Source organism: Mustela putorius, unplaced genomic scaffold (genome assembly GCF_011764305.1).
Source record: "Mustela putorius furo isolate JIRA1106 unplaced genomic scaffold, ASM1176430v1.1 tig00003853_pilon_pilon_pilon, whole genome shotgun sequence".
Classification (NCBI taxonomy): domain Eukaryota; kingdom Metazoa; phylum Chordata; class Mammalia; order Carnivora; family Mustelidae; genus Mustela; species Mustela putorius.
The window spans coordinates 3998062-4016090 of record NW_025422005.1 but is presented as its reverse complement, the minus strand read 5'-3'; the positions used below and the strand labels follow the sequence as shown (position 1 = coordinate 4016090).

The window sequence follows — 18029 nt, the reverse complement described above, 5'->3', positions numbered from 1 at the left end:
CCACCATGGACATCACTTCCTTCTTCCCTAACGCTGCCTCCAGCCCAAAGAGGATGGTGGGTTTAGGGCCGTCTCAGTCCTCTGCATGCCCCGTCACAGTGCGCTGCAACAGCCCAGCCACTGGCCTCCCTGCCCACTCAGGCTCTCACGTGACTTTGTTTTTTATTCTTGGGGGCACTTAAGGCTCTATTAAGGTGCTGTGTTTGCTTGCTGGTTGACCCCCTGGCACCCCTGCTGCCCTCGCGGCCACCTCGAAAAGGCCCTGATATGTTCGTCGTGAACCCCTAGAGGCTTCCACAGTGTGTGTCATATACACAGCACTCAGGAAACGTGTGTTGAGCAGGTCGATGGCAAACCATCCTACCAACCAGTCATGATCAATCATCTGACAGAGAAGAAAATATCCTGGGCTAGATGAGGCTCAGAACTGGTGCCTAGAAAGTGGCAGTGCAGGGAAAGGGCCCAGGCCAGGCTGACGGCAACCAAAAGTCCCTGCGGGCTCCTCTGAGTGTGGTCCCTGGACCAGGATGCACAACTTCTCCCAGGAGCTTCCCAGAAAAACAGAAGCTCAGCCCCGCCCAGAGTTCCTGAGCCAGAATCAGAGTTTTTAGGAGATTCCAGGCAGCCTGAAGGACATTAGAGTCTGATGAACTTTGCCATCTCACTAGAAGGGCTGCTGGAGGTGGGGGTAGGGGTGGAAACTGGGGACAGCCCCAGGTCAGGGAGGTCGTCCAACCCTGCTTTTCCCCCCCAAAGGTAGTGGGAGCCGCCCGGGGTGGAAGGGACCCGCCTGCCGTGGGCGGATGTGGGGGATGGGCGGAGGCCCAGGGGCAGACCCTCGGGACTTCAGGCAGCCCCGCCCCGCCCACCTTCCGTCTCTGCTCCTCCTCCTCCTGCATCTTCAGCTGCAGTTTCCGCACCATCACCTGCCGCTTCCACTCCGGGATGGGCCGGCCCTGCTCGTCGTGCGTGGGGATGAGCGCCTCCACGTCGAGCTGCACGCCGGGCGCCGGGGTGGCGGGCGGTGCCGGCGCCACGCTGCCGTTGAGCAGAGGCTGGGGCCCCGCGGCGGGCGGGGTGGGGCTGCGGGCCCGTAAAGGCGCCGGCGACGCGGGAGGCAGCGGCGAGTCGGACTGCAGGGAGAAGCGGCGACACTGAGGGCCTGGCGGGCAGGGACGAGGGGAGCCGGGACGGGAGGGCCGGGCACGCCGTCTACCTGGGAGATCGGCTGCCCGCTGCCCGAGAACACCGTGGTCAGTCCCTTGCTCTGCGGCGTTGGCTTCAGACTCTTGCCCGCCTTGATCTCAGCCAGTAGCTCGGAGTTGTCACCCGTCGGGGACATCATGTTGAAAGACTTGGTGCCTACACGAAGGCAGGAGAGGAGGTGCTGGCTGGGGCTGGGGCTTGCATCGCTAAGGCCCCACATCTGCCCCTCTGCTGCCCCCTTCCCTAATCAGGAAGGGCGGGGCCCCTGGGAGGCTCCCGCAGACCCCCAGAGGGAGGTTCCTGCTCCCAGCTCAGGGGGCCCCACCATCCTCCCGGCCCTACTCACAGGGCATGGGGGCCCCGCCTGGAGGCCCCCGGGAGTACATGCTGGCTCTTGGACCGCCCCGGGGACTCCAGTGAATGTCTCCGCCCAGGACACTGACTGACCAGCTTCAAGACACTACCTGGGGGCAAAGCCACCCGACCTTTGTCCTGGGTTCCCTGGCTCGGCCCTGCTGGGGTGGAGTCTCCCTCCAGCCCTCTCTGAATCAGCGAAGCTCAGTGACCCTTGGACTGAATCACCCAGGGCCTCCATGGCCATATAGACTCGGAACTCTGAATGTCGGAACCCAACCGGTCCCTCCCCCCCACCATTACCCATAGACAGACACACACGGACACGCTGGTTGCAAGCCCGTAGCGCACTTATGGCAAAGTGCTGCTCAGCTCGGGGAGACCTAGTAGAGAGGAGCTCTTACTAAGGATATGGGGTGAAAACACCCAGGAAAAAGAGCCAGGTGAAAAACATGCAAATATCCAGCGCACGGAGTTTGCATTTTCTGACAAGGCCAGCGGAGGTGACTGGGGTTTGGGAAGGGCTGTCTTTAGAGACCGAGGAGGGGTGAGGGCTGGGTGAGGGCAACAAAACAAGCCAGCAGGGGACTCTTTGGTTCCCCCAGGGCGGGGGATCCCTGACCGAGTAGCAGGAGGGGTAAAAGGAAAAGGTGCCAGGTGGGCACTGGCAACAGGCCCATTTATTTAGGCAAAACTGAAAGCCCCGGACAGAACTCGTGGGTGTGCACACGGGTGAGGTGCAGGTAGGAGAGTGGTTGTAGTGCAGAAGACCCCCGGCCTGCTGGCCCCTGGCCCTGCCCTGTCCTTCGGCCTTGATTTCCCTGAGCATGCCTCGTTCCCCGCCCCACACCTCAGCCAGGAGCCACACATGCAACACAGCTACTCACTCTTCCTGAGCCTCAGGATTCTCACTTCTAGGGACCGAGAGGAGAGGAGAGAAGTGACAGCGAAGTTAGGAGAGGGAGGGGGAAGGGGCCGGGTGAGGCTAGGACAGTGGGGGCGGGGGGGGCGAAGACAGCAAGAGAGGGGAGGGCAGAAACATGGGAGGGAGATGCACAGAGGAGGGGAGAGGACAGAAGGAATTTTCCAGCTCATCTGACTTGGCTCAGGCTGCTCTGGGGCTCCACGAGGGTGGTCCACCCAGTTCTGGCTCTTACTGGTCCCTGGGGATTGGGTAGAGCTGCCACTGGCCCTGACCCCCCGCCCCCCAGCCAGGGCCTCAATCTTGGCATTGGGTTGGGATAGGGCACCCAGCCCAGGTTCTTCCGTGAGAAGCGTTGTCTCGAGAAGCCCAGAGTCTGTTTTGCTTCTGTTCCTAGCCTCAGCCTTGCTCCAGATGGAACAAGCTCACCCCAGAGCTGGGGGTCCATTCTGGAGGCCCTGGTGGGGGTGACCATGCTACCATGGGCTCTGGGCTGCAGGGGCTGAGGCTCCACAGGTGCCCTAGGGAGCCCAAGCTCCTCTTACTCTGCACTCCGTCATACCCTTGCACTTTTAGTTAAGGAGATGAAACTTTGGTTGGTGTCACTAAACATGGTCCCTGCAGTGCGTGGCTGGGCAAACCCCTCCCCTCAGGCTCAGGTGGGAGCGTAGGTCCCCCGGGCACCACCTCCTGGGCCTTACATGAGCCTTGGCAGGCAGGAGTCTGGCCCATGTTACAGAAGAGAAGCTCAGGAATCCTGGTCACCAGCCTACACCTTACAAAGGATGTGGGGCTGCCAAGTGGGGGAGTGGTCATCAGGAGGGAAAGGGCAGGGCGTGATGGGTCACTGGCCTTGTCCCCAGAGCAGGTCCTAGCTGGCTTGGGGCCTCTGGGGGGGTCTGACTGGGAAGTGTCCCTGAAGCATCTGGGGAGAGCTCCGCCATAGCTAGCTCGGAAGAGCAAGACAAAGGCAAGCAGAAGAGGGATGAGGATAGATGTGGGGCAGGAAGAGGCTTGGCCCTCAGCCCGGCCTCCCTGAAACTAGCTCTTCTCCCAGTTTCCCATTAACACCTGCTCCCCTCAGCCCGGCCTCCCTGAAACTAGCTCTTCTCCCAGTTTCCCATTAACACCTGCTCCTTGGAAACACCAGCCACCAGAGCTGGAGGCCTTCGCTGCTAGATGGGACGTGGGCCCAGAGAGGGAAGGGGACTTGGCTGGGCTCACACTAATGCCGCTCAGAGCCTTCCCTCGGGGTCCTCCTTGGGCCAGGGGCTGCGGCAGGCAGAACCAGCAGGAAGGGAGTAAGCGCTAGGGCAGTGGCAGCCGGGACCGGACCGTGGCAGCCGGACCGGACGGGAGCGACGTCTAGGCTTCCCTCCCCTTCAGGGCTAGCGCCGCCCCCCACCCCTCAACCCGCCCCTACTCACTGCCAGTGGACGAGGAGGAGCGACGCTGCCCGCAACCAGGGCCAGCGCCCTCGAAGGGCAGAGGTGGAGCCGGCGGCAGCGAGCTCAGGGCGTCCGGCAGGGGCGGCGGCGGCGGCGGCGGCGGGGGCGGCGGGGGCAGCTCCCTGGACGCCTTGGGGTCCGCGGCGCAGCCGTTGTGCACGTGGTTCCCGGGGAGCAGCGCCGCCTGCGGGGGAGCGGAGGGGCTCGCGAGTGAGGAGCGGGAGGCCGGGCCGGGGCCCGGGCGGCCGGCGGGCGCGGGCGGGCAGGCACGCACCTCCTCGCTGTGCGCCATGCCCGGGCCCGCGGCCGGCGGCTCCCCGGGGCAGCGGCCCAGCTGCCGGTAGTAGTCCCCCGTGCTGGGCTGCTTGCTGAAGGCGCGGGGCTTGCGGCCGGAGTCCTGCCTCCTCAGCCCGTTGTGGCCGTCGCGGGAGCCCAGCTGCGGGAAGACAGCGGTGCGGGGGCTTCAGGCTCGGGTCCCCGCGGCCTCCCACGCCCCGCCCCCCCAGCTCTTCCCATTCCCGAGGCTCCCGGCCAGCGGCCGTCCAAGGGTGCCGCCAGCCGGCTCCCCAGACCCGCCTGTTCTCAGAGCGGAGATGGGGCGAGGGTCCCGGGGAAGGGCAGGCTCGGTCGGCCCTAGAGGGAGGGGTTCTGGGCGCGGGCCAAGGGCCACCAGGGCCCCCACGGAGGCTAGAAGGGGCGGGACCAGGGGCGGGTTGACCCAGCCCAGTCGCCAGGGGGAGCCGGAGAAGGGGCAGCTCGCCGTTTAGCCAGCGCTAAGGCCTCAGCCTCACCCGACTCCCGGCCACCCGACCGTCCCGCGCGTCCCCACGGCTCTGCCGAACGCTCTTTCGGGGACCCCGGCGAGGGAGCCCGCCTCAGATCCCTTGTCCTGTTAGGCTCCTGCTTGCCCAGGGCTCTCAGCCGCCCGGCCCCGGGGCTGCTCCTACCTGCGCCTGTGCCGGTGGCCCCCGCTGTGCACCTGGCGGCGGGGGCGGCATGGACCCGACACCTGCGCTACCTGATCCTTCCTCTCGGGTTACAGCCCAGCCCTTGCCCGCCCGCGCCTAAGAGCGCCTATGAGCGCCGCCGGCCTGACATCACCCAGGGCCCGCCAATCCCGGGCCTACCCACTCCCAGAAATAGGGGACGCCACGGGGGCTCCAGCTGCATCGCAGCAACCCGCCCCTGCTTCTTACGGGTCCCGCGAGCCAGATGTGGCCCCGCCCCCTGTGCCTTTCTCCCTCCGCGAGGTGCTGGGCGACCCGGCCTCCATCTCCTCTCCCAACCGATCCCTTCCAAACCCCGTGGGCAGAACGCAGGCCTGACCACGAGCAGCGGAGCCCCCCACGTTTGGTACCCCTGAGTCCTGGGTCACGCCCCCGCCCTTCCCCTCCCGCATCTGGAAACCATCGACATCCGCGTAAGCGACACCGACACCCGCGCCTAAGCCTCGGGTTTCAGGGGCGGCAGGCGGGCTCAGATGACCGCGCGGTGGCCCGCCCCGTCGCAGCTGGCCCCCCACTATAAGCCCAGCCCAGGGAAAAGGACATGAGCCGGCAGGGCCAAAGGCCGAGTCACCGTGCGGGGGGGTGTCCCCTGTTCCACGCCCCCCCCCCCCGTGCGTCCCCGTCGTGGCCCGGACCTCCACACCCCACCCAAACCGGCTCTTGTTGCAGGAAACCCGACACCACAGGATTTGTTTTCTGGGCCAGTCCGCCCCCCTCGGCGCCCCCTGCAGCCCAAGGCCCGGATGCCACGACCCCGCTCTGGACGCGGTCAGGCAACGGCCAGGCCCAGGGGGCGGAGGCCGGGGGGGCGAGGAGCAGCGGGCACACAAAGGGCTCTTTGTGGAGCTGCTGGTCGCCTGCAGCCCCGCACGCACACACCGGGTAGGAACACAGGACCTCGAAATCCTGTTGCTCAAGGGAGTGGAGGGGGCGCAGGCTGGGCCACCTGTCCTGTGGCTTTGGGCAGGGCTCACAAAGCCGCCAGCAGGGACAGTCGGCTGGCCCTGAGGCCCCTGCAGTCCTCTCCTGGGCTCTCTCCACCTCACAGAGATGAAAGGGGACCCGACTGGGAACTTAGTCCAGGATGGCAGTGAGGGCAGGGTGGAGTCTCTGTGGAGGCTGTCCTTCCCCTCCCCAACCCAGTGGCCTTGTGACCTGGGTCACCTGTGGGCAAATTGGTTCCTCGTCTTGCCTCTGGAATGGCTTGCCTTGGGCTTGAGCGAGAACTGCAGGTCAGGGCTCCCACGGGACCCGCAGGGTCCTCTACCCCATATTCAGCCACCTGGAGTCTCAGTTGTCCCCCACCTCCCAGACTAGCCAGGACCCCAGGACTCCCTATGGGGCTCCCAGGCCGGGACTCTCAGTTACCCAGACCAGCCCTCTGGCTCCAGAGCCTCAGCCAGGGCCCCAGAGGCCCTAACATCCAGGACAGCTCACATTCAGTGTGCCCGCCACTGGACATGCCCCCATGGCCCCCATCCCAGGACTGGCCTTCCCACCAACCTGGGCACTCCAAGCCCCAAACTAGGGAGCCAACTGCAGTTTCACCCTCCCTCAGCCCCCTGCGAGGGCGGAGTCCTGCTAGTGCTCTCTGTTCCTGCCTCTGGGGCCCTTCACAGCCATGCCACTGGTGTCTCTCCCCACTCTCCGCCAGACACCCCCTTGGGAGCCATTCTCCACCTGAGCATGGGGCTATGGGCATGGGTAGGGCTGTGAGGAGGCAGTCTGTCCATAGTCTCTGCCAATTCTCTGCGCTCTGCACTCCAGTTCCCTGAGAGGCCCAACTGTCTGATGATACGTTCCTTCACCCAGTCCCAGCTCCTGAGAGGGTAGTGGCTCTGTCTTACTCATCTGCCTGTCCCCAGGACCCAGCCCTAGTGCCCCATGGGGCTGGCCAGGAGCTTTGACTCTTGAATCTGCCACACTGGCCCAAGGCCCCCCGACCCTGTGCCCAAGAGCTGGTCCCCTGGCCTCGGGGGCAGCCTATCCGCCCAGTCCCTGGGCTAGGAGGCAGGCAGGTGGGGGAAGGTTCACTACCTCCTTCTTGAGGGCCTCTGTCTCCACGTGGCGGAGTTTGCTCTTGGTCTGCAGGTAGATGTCAGCAGCCTGTGGTCCCGCGGGGGGCTGGGGAGCTGGGTAGCCTGGTGGGGGTGGGGGCAGTTGGGTGTTCGGGGGGGCGGGGGCGGCGGAGGGAAGCTGGGCGGTGGTGGCAGCGGTGTGGTTCTCTCCGTCTTGCCCCTGGGCCGGCCCAGCTGTGGGCTCAGCTTGTCTATGTACTTTTGTATGTCTGCAGCTCTTGAGCTGGGAAGCCCTGGGGAGGGAGGGAAGACTGGGTGTGGGAGATTGCAGGGAGGCTGTCCCCCAGGACTGAGACCCTCTTCCACCCAGAAGCGACTCACCAAGGGACCAGGTGAGCTTAGGGACGCAGCCCGGTACGGCTCCGCTGTGGGCCCAGGCAGGGCACGGCCCATCTTGCCCTCCCCTCCCCTCCCCTGCTCTGGCGATGCATGTGTTGGGGCAAGACCATGCACTCAAGTTTGGAGGGGAGGCCCTAGAGGGCTTTTGATGCCAGAGCAGGCCAGGGGGGCTCAGCCACCCGGAGGCTGAAGGGACAGCTCCTGGGGTCAGACCCGGCAGGGTGGGGTGGCGGCAGCACGACGGCCACGGCCCAGATTACCAGGCACCCCACCGGCTCTGCAGGCTGCCACCCGGTGGCTTGGGGCAGCTCTCACCGGCAGGTGGCCACCCAGGCTCAGGGTGTGGTCCCTGTTTGTGAGTCCACGCAGTTTCCTCGTCGTACAAAGGGGTTTGCAACGGGCTGTGGACGTGGGGTGTGTCTGCGTGTGTTTGCATGGGTGCGCACGTCTGGAGTATGGAGATGGAGGCCATGTGTCTGGGCCATAGCACAGGTGTGCACATGCATCTGCATGGGGCTGTTACATGTGCGCATGTGTTCCCATCTGTATATTGTGCATACACACGTACAAGTGTGCACACTTGAGTGTGACCAGGTGTGCATAAAGTCTGGGGAACACTGTGCATGTGAGTGAGGATAATGAAGCTTTTGTGGGGTGTATGGGGGTTCCGTCTGGGGAACAGTCCTTGTGGAGATACAGGTGTGTTTGTGATGGGCACACACAAGCACAGCTGTCCCCTCACCACAAGCAGGAGCCCCCCCCTCCCAGAGACCTGGGCAGCCTCCAGCGCTGGAGGCAGAGTGGGCCGAGGCCGGCCCTCAGTGCCCAGAGGCCAGTCCCAGTCCTCGCTCCCTCCTCCCTCGTCCCAAGCCGGCCCACTCACGGCGTGGGGGGCGCTGGTCCTTGATGCTGGAGTGGCTAGAGGAGCAGGAGTCGTAGTTGGAGAGGGTGCTGGTGGGCGAGCTGAGGTCAGGGTTCAGCGGCTGGACGGACATGGTGGTATTGGGCGAAGACATGCCAGAGTCGGGCTGCTTGGCCTCCAGCTCAGCAGACGGATCCCGGGACAGGACACGGTGCTCCACACTCTGAATGGGAAGGGAGCCAGGAAGGACAGCCTGACCTGGAGACCAGGGCGCTCCAGGCCAGGGTCCTGCTGGGGCTAGTCCTTGTGGTGCGACCTGGGCCCGGCCGCTTCCCTTTCTGGGCTTCCTCCCCTTTCTGAGAATGTCTCTTGGGTTCTTCCCAGGGGAAGATTCAGGCCCAAGCCTGGCCCCCTGGCAGCAGGACCACAGGTTTCTGGGAAACGCCCACCCCAGCCATTCCTTGCTCAGGGGGGTTGAGAGACTGTCAGAAGAGGGGGCCTTGGCCTGGACCCCAAGGGGAAGACTACCATGGCACCAGCCTTCTCCTTCCTCATTAGAGGAACTGGGCTCCAGTGTATCTGTGGGAAGGGCTCAGGTGTCACAGCTGCCAGGGGGCAGGGGAGGCATGCAGGGCCCCCACAATTTGCAGGAAAGACTAATTTCCCATTACCTGGCCAGCAGCCCTTGTCTTTCCTTGTTCTACTGGGGCAAATCCCAACACCAGCCCAGCCTGGATCCCCCGGTGGAGCTGTTGAAAGCCGGGGGGTGTCTGGGGCAGCCCAGCTGAGTCTGGTGGGCAGCCCAGGCTCAGACTGGAAGCCTGCTGTCCCCACCACTGCCTGTGTCCCTGACCACAGGCTTGACCCTCCCTGCATGGGAGCGGGATGGGGGAGGGGTCCTGCTTACGTTGCCCATGCTGGCCTTGCTGCCGGCAAGCCTGCTCGCTGGCTCCGTTGGCTGCCTCCTGCCCAAGTATGCTCCTCCCTGCCTGGGGCCCCCTCCCTGCCCGAGAAGTGTCACAGGCCCCCCGGGAATGGGAGGCAAGCCTAGCACCAGGTAACAGCTCGGCAGCCATGCTCATTGGCCCTGTAATTAGGGGCTCTGTGGGAGTGTTTGCCTTTTCTGGGCCAACATCCTGCACAGTTTGGATCCTCCACTGCTGTAGCTGGGCCTGTCTGCGTGAGGGGACCAAGGGCTCCCATCCCCCACCCAGGTCAGAGGGGCGGGGCAGGCCCTGCTGTCCATTCCAGGAGCCAAGGGAAAGCACAGGGGCTGGGCTGGACGGGGTGGGGGTGGGCAGCTGAAAAGCCTCTCTTTGTGACTGACAGCTGACAGCAGTGGGCACTGGGGGTACCCAGCCCTGACCCCATGGATAGCAGAGGTTAGGGGCACAGGCTCTGCGGCCTGGAATGTCGGCTTCAAATTTCACTTCTCCCACTTACTAGCTACATGACCTTGGGCAAGTCACTTATCCTTGCTGTACCTAAAGAGAGAGAGCCTGTGGGGGTGTGGGATGGGGGTGGGGCAGAAGGAGAGGGAGAATTTCAAGAAGCTCCACACCCAGTGCAGAGCCCCATGAGGGGCTCGATCTCATGACCCTGAGATCATGACCTGAGCCGAAATCAAGAGTCAGATGCTTCACTAACTGAGCTGCTCAGGCGCCCCTGAGTTTCCCTGAGTTTCTTTATCTGTAAATGGGGATAACAGTACTTTTTTTTTTTTTTTTAAGATTTAATTTATTTATTTGGCAGACAGAAATCACAAGTAGGCAGAGAGGCACACAGAGAGAGGAGGAAGCAGGCTCCCCACGGAGCAGAGAGCCCGACATGGGGCTCGATCCCAGGATCCTGGGATCATGACCTGAGCAGAAGGCAGAGGCTTTAACCCACAGAGCCACCCAGGCGCCCTGATATCAGTACTTTTTGCCTTGTGAGGGTATAAACAAAGATTTTCAAAGTTAGTGAAGTGCCAGGGTATGGTAGCCAGTAAATGTGAACTAGTAGTATTAATTTCCAGCAGAGACTGAGATCAGACCATAGAGCACTGGGCAGGGTGCCTGCCAGAGTCAGAATTCAGGCAGTCATGTTTCTCTCGGCTGGAGCTGCTGTTAAGAGGGGCTGGAAGAGGGACGCCTGGGTGGCTCAGTGGGTTAAGCAGCTGCCTTCGGCTCAGGTCATGATCCCAGCGTCCTGGGATCGAGTCCCACATCGGGCTCCTTGCTCAGCAAGGAGCCTGCTTCTCCCTCTGCCTCTGTCTGCCATTCTGTCTGCCTGTGCTCGCTCTCTCCCTCTCTCTCTGATAAATAAATAAAATCTTTAAAAAAAAAAAAGAGGGGCTGGAAGAGGGGGTGCCTGCCTGGGTGGCTCAGTGGGTTAAAGCCTCTGCCTTCGGCTCAGGTCATGATCCCGGGATCCTGGGATCCAGTCCCGCATCGGGCTCTCTGCTCAGCGGGGAGCCTGCTTTCCCCCTCTCTCTGCCTGCCTCTCTGCCTACTTGTGATCTCTGTCAAATAAATAAATAAAATCTTAAAAAGGGGGGGGGCTGCAGAGGCTGGGGCTTTGTGCCCCCCCATCCCACTCTCAGACTGCTCCCTCAGTGGGAAGGAAGGACCTGTGGTGCAGAAATGCCCTTCACAGCATCCACCCGTGTTGGTATATACCCTACTGACAGGACACTCATTATCTGCTGGACTGTTAGTCTCTCTGGGTGGCCTTTTGGGGGGGGGAAATTCTTCCTTGGGTCCAGCTGCCGTCTCTGACCCCTGGGCCTTGCTGTGCTCTGAGGCACCCAGAACCAGGGTGCCCCCCTCCCCGCGCCTGCAGAAGGGGCAGACACAGTGCTGCGGGCAAGAGGCCATCGCACCTTCTCCCCGACCCTTCCCATTTCCCAGGCCTCTTCTGGCCACGCTGCCCCCTGGGGCTGGTCCTTCGGAAGGCCCCTGTGAGACCTGCCCTCTGTCTTCCCTCCTGCCCCAAAGCGGGCATTACATCAGAAAAGGCAGGGCCCTGGACTCGGAGCCAACCACACCTGAGCTCAAGTCCCAGGAGGCGACTTCACGCTGTGCAGCCATGATAAAATAATTTTTAAAAAGTCACACAAGTTTCCAGTTATGAGGTAGCCATGAAGTGAGGGAACATACAACGTAGCTGTGTGACCTTGGATGAACCGGGGGCATTACCACCACCTACCTCAGAGGCAGTGGACAGTTAAATGAGCTACTAGTGTGGGTTGTGGGCAGGTGAATGAACTCGACTATTCCCATCGGCAGGTGTGTCTTGTGATTTCTCGGCGCCATCCTCCCTACCAGGATGATGCTGGTCTCCTCCCCCTGACCCTTTCTCCTACGCCGCCTCGCCCCTCCATTGTCAGTGGTTGTGGGCGGAGAGAGGGTGATGGTCTGTGACCTCGGACAGGGCTTCATGTCTCCGAAACTCAGCTTCCTCCGTGTTAAAGGGGTAAGAACACCTGCCCCTGGGGGGAGGCGGGGATGGGGAGGGGGACGAGCTAACCAGGGGCTCGGGGTCATACCAGGTTCTCCACGGTGCGCAGGTAGCGGGTGCAACGGCTATGGCCATTGTAGTCCGAGAGCTCGGCGGCCGTATATCCGTCGCGGTCGCGGACGTCCAGCGCCGCGCCGTTCACTACCAGGATCTGGCAGCACTGCGAGGCGCCACGTACTGAGGACCCCCGCCCCCTCGCCGAGACCCGCCACCCCTCGCGCCGCGGCAGGGCTGTGCGGCGGGCTCGGCGCCAGCAGAGGGCGCTCGCCCAGCCCCCACACCGCCCCCACCTTCAGCTCCCCGCCCCCACCTCCAGCTCCCCGTTTTCCGCGGCGTCGTGCAGCGGGGTCCCGCCCCACAGGTCGGTGGAGATCTCGCCGCCGTGCAGCAGGAGCCAGCTGAGCACTTTGGCGTGGCCGCGGCTCGCCGCGAAGTGCATGGCCGTGGCGCCGTCCTTGTCCCGCTCCGACAGGCTCACGTCGGTGCAGCTCACCTGGGCGCGAGGGGGCGCGGGAAAGAGGGGCGGGGGCTGGGCGCCAGGCCCCGCCAGGCCCCGCCCACCGTCCGCGCGGGCCGCTTCGCGAGCAAACCCCGCCCCTTCCCGGGCCCCGCCCCGCCCTGACCGCGAGCTCACCAGCCACACGATGACGGGGCTGTGGCCCATCTGCGCCGCTGCATGCAGCGGGGTCATGCCGTCCTGGGCCCTCGCGTGCGGGTCCGCGCCGCACTCTTGCACCAGGTACTGCGTCACCTCCAGGTGGCCCTCCTGGCACGCCAGGTACAGGGGCGTGGCACCGGTCTTGGTTTGGGCAGTCACTCCCCTGCGGAGACAGCACCCACCGTGGGCTCCCAGCGCCCACCTCCCTCCAAACCCTTCTTATGCTCCTGGCGCTCTTTAGGGGAGCTCTGGAGGGCTGGGAGAGTGGGTTGGAGAAGTCTAGTCACCGGGTCCCGCTGTCCCTGACTGCCTCTGGACACTTGGTCCTATGCCAGTCTTCTCCAGGGTGTCCCCTTTGACGCGGTCACCCCCCTCCTTCTAGTCCCTGTCCCCAGTAAATAACCCCCCTTTTCACCCAGGCCTACAAGGATATGGAGATCTGGCCTCTTTACCTTTTCAGCCACATTAACCCATTATCACTGTGAATCCCCAAACTTTCTGTCTTACTTGTATGCCTTTGATCGGGTCCCCCTCTATCTGGAATGCCCTTCCTTCCTCTTCCCTAAGACTCAGTCCAGATCCCCTCCTCCATGAGGCGTGCCCTGATTTCCCCAGGCAGAGCAGGCCTTTCCTACCTCCATGTCGCATATGGCCCTGGGCTCACTCCAAAGACTGCCTGTCACACTTGATTGAACTTAAGCGATTTTGGCTTCTGCCTCCCCCAGGAGACTGAATCCCCAGGGGGCAGAGTAGTAGGGCTGCCAGATAGAATACAAGATAACCAGTTAATTCTGAAACTCAGAGAAACAAGAAATCATTTTCTAGTATAAGTATATCCCAAACAAGGCATGGACTATACTTATACTAAAATATGATTTGCGGTTTATCCAAATTAAAATTCAATTGGATATCTTGTTGTCAATTCGACAGCTCTACAGGCGGCCACCATTCACGGAGCATCCTGGTGTGCCGTGATATTGATGGACAGGTTCTCATTGGATGTCCTTACTTAGGTCTTACTGTCTTTCCCATTTTTGCAGATGGGCAGTCGGGGCTCAGGGGCTGTGACCTCCTAAAGGTAAAACAACTGGTAAATGGCACTTGAGTGTATGTTTGTGATGCAGGGCCCAGTGCATGCAATAGGCACACAGGAACGACCATCCCTGTCTTCACTCTTGGGGCTTTCCTAAGGTCCAGCTTGCAGCTGGCTCTGTCCCTCATCCCTGTTCCTCGGCTGCTGAGGAGGAGTCCTATCTGGGGAGCTGGGAATCAGACCCATGAGGTGGAGTGCTGCTGGGAAGCAGGGAAGTTGCACCCGCCACTGAAGGAGCCCCAGGTTTTCTGACTTCGTAATAGGGTGGACAGCCCAGGGCGCAGTTACTATAGTTAGACACTAGGTGGGGCCACAATCTAGTCCCAGACGCGGGAGCAGCCGCCTCGCTCACAGGGAAGCTCTGGGCTGGGGCTGAGTCCCAGGAAGCAGGACCAGCCCTCGGTGCCCCGGAAACGCACCTCTTCATCTGACTAAATGTTGTCCCGTCCGTCTGCCCCACGATCTACCCACTGGTGACATCAGTCTCACACTCTCCACTAACGGCCATGCAGGTCCTCCCTCCCGCATCCAAGTGCCAGCCCAGCTGTCCATTAATACGGGCCCCGGGCCACCCAGTCCTCCACTAGCTGCCCACGTGCCCACCGTCTTGTCACTCCCGACATGGCTTGGTCCCGTCCCCTCACACACTCCTCAGTCCCTCCTCCCTGCCCTCTTCCCTGACCCCGCCCCTCTGGTCACCTGCAGCCCTCACTGGGCACCTCCCTGCTTTCTCCTTACTCCTACACGGGCACCATCACCCCAGACACAGAGCTGCCGTTTTTCTGGGCCTGATGCCCAGTGTGACAATTCACTCATTTGGGGTGGAACAGGGACCATGCCTGGCTGCCCTCCGTTTCCCTGCCTGAGTCCGGGCAGTGGCGCTCACGAGCTGACACGGCACCTGGCGACAGAGACTCGCCCACACGCCTCTTCCCAGGAACACTCTGGCTTGCAGCCACCAGCCTCCACGCCCCAGTGCCATTGTCCCCCCCCCCCCACACACACACATTCACATACTGATGTGACAGTAACAGCCTGCTTAATGTTTCATGACCAACACTCAGCGGCCTGAATTATTCACCCCGTAACCAAGACACAGGGAGTGCTGGGATCTGGGGATCAGAGGTTGAGGGGTCCACCAGCCAGGACCCCTGCTATCTCTCTGGGGAAGCCTAAGGCAATGTATAAAACTTGGGGTACCAGATCTGCCAGGACCTCAGCCCCTCCTAGCACCCCCCGCTTGGTAGGTGTCCATATTCCCGAGGGGTCTGGTCAGTCTGGGAAGGTCTTAGAAGGTCTGAGAAGCTGGCGCAGAGCAGGACCTGAGCAGGAGGGGGCAGTCATGGCCACAACCTCCCTCCTGCCAGGCCAGTGGCTGCCACCCTCAGCTGGAGTCTCTGGGACAGAGGAAGCCCCAAATGCTCCAGCTTACCACCGTTCCTACTAGTATTTCCGTCTCTGCATCCTTGGAGCCACAGCCCCCAGCCCGGGAGGCCCCAGCACCATGGGGCAGTCAGATACGCAGACGGGCAAGAGTGAGCAAGCGGGTGCTGGCCTTGTTACCCTGTTGTACTCTGGCCTGGAGGCAAGAAGGGCAGGGGCCCCCAATGCTCACTGGGGGGGGGATTATAAAACTATGGATGAGCACATGGAACAAAATCAATTAATTTAGATGGGGAGAGAGATAAATTTATAGCAGTAGTCACAATGATCGATGACAGGGTCAGCAGGTGCCGTTCATGGGACGATCGATCTGTTCCAGGCCCTGTGATGAGCAGACGGACATGCTGTCTCATCTAGTCTGTTCAGGGACCTGACAGGGTAGGTGCTGTGCACAGAAGGCTCAGCTCGCCGGAGGAGAGAGAGGCAGAGAAGGACCGGGGGCCGTGAGCCCCACCCCGCTGCGTCACAGTCCTGCCTTTTGTCTCTGTCTCAAAGTCACCCACGGAGCAGGAGCAGGAAGCATCCCTGAGACGTGCTTAGAGAGCCCTCAGCACCTAGCACAAGCCGGGAGCCACTGTTATATTTTGGGATCCTCTTCCCTGTACCTCGGTGGGGGCACTGCGGGCCTGGGGTGGCCAGACCCAACCAACCACAGGTCAGGTGAGGCATTGCTTCTGCAGTGGAGCGTCCCCCAGAGGAGAGAGGCGGGGTCCGGGGGTCCTTCTGGCCTCAGCATCCCACTAGCCCATCGAGCTGTAGCCCAAGTGACGCTAAGGGTGACCATTCCAGTCCCAGCCCCTGTCTGTGGCCCTGGCCACCACCCATACCCTGGCTCTTCGCTCACTGGGCAGGGCCCTAGTGGGTGTTTAACCTCCTGAGCCTCAGTTTCCATATATGGCAATCGGGCATCATAATTGTCCAGCATCTCCTTGGCTCTTATAAGAGAACAGAAGAGGAAGTTCTGGAAGGTCGCGCGCGCTCCCTAACAGGTGTCTCTTCCCACTCTTCTTGGCCAAGTCTCCTAAGCCTTCTTTTGCTGAGCCCTGGCCTCCACCTGCCCTCCAAAGGTGGAGATGCCCCGAATCTTCTTTCTGAACACACTCTCTCTCCCTGCTGGTGAGGTCATCTACTTTCTGGGGTCAAAGGTCACCTGCACCTGACACTCTCCCTCTCTCTGGCTTAGACCTGGAGTCCACATCTTGTCCCCATGTCTACCCACTGTCCGTGTGTGCACTGCCCAGGCCTCTGCAACTTCATGTGCCTGGAGTGGATACCTCGCTTTTCTCCCTCAAACCTTCCCCAGCTGCGAACTCCATTCTGGTAAAGGACACCATGCTCCCTTCCCCTAAGGGTAGCCCGAGCCCAAACCCTAGGAATCTTTGGAGACCCTCAAAGACATCTTTATGGTCTGCAGTTCTCTAGCAACAATCACATAAATCATATTTTTCTTCCCCTCTGGGAAATAGGTGACACGAATGAACTTCAAAGAGTAAGCAGGTCGCCGCGTGATGACTTGAAACAAGCCCGGAATGCTTGCTGGAGATCTCCGTCCTTTGCCTCCAGGAGCTAGGAGTTACCAGCCCACGGAACCAGACTCGGATCAAAGAGCAGCATTTCCAGCGGCCCTCCCCTTCCGCAATAATTTTGGCCCCAAGGAAGGTCACAAGTATCAGGTCTCGCCGTTGTAGGGTAAGGCGACCCTGGAAAAGTCATGGGTACTGTGGTGGCTCTATCTCTCTTGTCCTCTCACTGCGCCTCCTGGCTTATTTGAAAAGATCCCAAATTAGGCCTGGCCCAGGGAAGAAATGCAGTCCTTACTTGAGGAAGGTTCTAGAATAGTCACCTTCATACGCAACCCACCTCCAAGCCTGGAATATTTCCGGAAGCTTACCCTTCCCTGCAACTCTCCCAGGCTTCCAGGCCTTCCTTCTGGTCCTCAGTGAACCCAAGCTTGATTCCACCTCAGCCTCCGCCTCTGGGGGGTCCTTCTACCTGCCACGCTGCCAAGCCAGATTTTTGCAGAACTGGCCCCGCTTTTTATCCAGGTCTCAGATGAGCTCGCACCTGCCCTAGGAGGCCTTCTTGACTCTCTCAATTTAAAGAAAACCTCACTGGTTTCTACCAAGGTAGCTTGTTTTGCATTATGGCACTTGTGACTGGAGTTGTCTGGTTCATTCCAGGGACACATGTCACTAGGCTGCCACAAGCCAGGACAGGACAGAGCCGTGAAAGGAGCAGACCCCTGCTGTCCCAGAGCTCGGTTCCACTGGAGCACCAGCTGGCAAACCAACACACAGGCACATTAGCAAGAACGTCTCTGAACACCGCTCAAGCTCTCCATCTGTCCCCTTGTTTGCTCTGGGAGCCTCCCTGAGAGCCGGCTCCAAGAAGCTGGGAGGGCTCACTACCTCCCAAGCACCGGAGGCCTGCCCAGTTGCTAGTTGTTGAGCGAGAAGCTATGGGGACGAGAGACATGGGCAGTGAGGTTAGGAACTCTGTGCCGTCTGCTTGCTCTTGACCTCGGCTAGTCCATTTGCCGGATGGGCCGGGGAGACCCAGTGGGGAGCTCCATCTGAGGTCACCCGCAGTGAGCTGCCTGCAGGGCTAGGCAAGTCCCAGGGCTCCCAGACTCCTGATTCACTCAACCAACACTCACGGCGTGTCAGGCACTGGGCGGCTGATGACGTCTGCCCTCACTAGTTGGGGAGACACCGTATGAGGATACCCCAGGGTGCACGGAGCGTAAGGACAGGTGGTGATAAGGACGGGAGGGAAGATAAGGCAAGGAACCAGGTGGAATCTGAAGGAGGCTCTGCGCAGAACTTGCTGAGAAGGGGAAGGGCGCCAAAGCCTGGAGGGGAGGAGAGAGCCCCCGAGACTCGGGGGGGTTCTAGGCAGCAGGAAGAGCCTGTGGGAGGTTGGAAGGCTCCAGCCCTTGGGAGGAGCTGCAAGAAGGCTCTGGAGGTGGAAGGGGGTGGGGTAGGGGAATGGGGGAGCCTCACAGGTGGGAGAGCCGTGAAGGTGAGGCGTGGGGGCAGGGCAGAGGCGGGAGGGCCCCTGGGTCCTTAGAAGAAAACGGCCTCTCCTGTGGGTGAGCAGGCAGCTGTGGGCAGTCCAG

General features: G+C 61.6%; 1 protein-coding gene across 1 annotated transcript in view; it reads right to left on the bottom strand.

Annotated features, from left to right (window-relative positions):
• ESPN (espin) overlaps window positions 1–18029 on the bottom strand; it is a 31287-nt gene that overhangs the window by 6183 nt on the left and 7075 nt on the right. The window contains 10 exon segments of the mRNA XM_045063651.1: window positions 870–1133; window positions 1217–1362; window positions 3910–4114; window positions 4205–4366; window positions 6975–7112; window positions 7115–7248; window positions 8238–8439; window positions 11746–11877; window positions 12028–12210; window positions 12352–12538. Coding sequence (XP_044919586.1) covers window positions 870–1133; window positions 1217–1362; window positions 3910–4114; window positions 4205–4366; window positions 6975–7112; window positions 7115–7248; window positions 8238–8439; window positions 11746–11877; window positions 12028–12210; window positions 12352–12538 — 1753 coding nt within the window.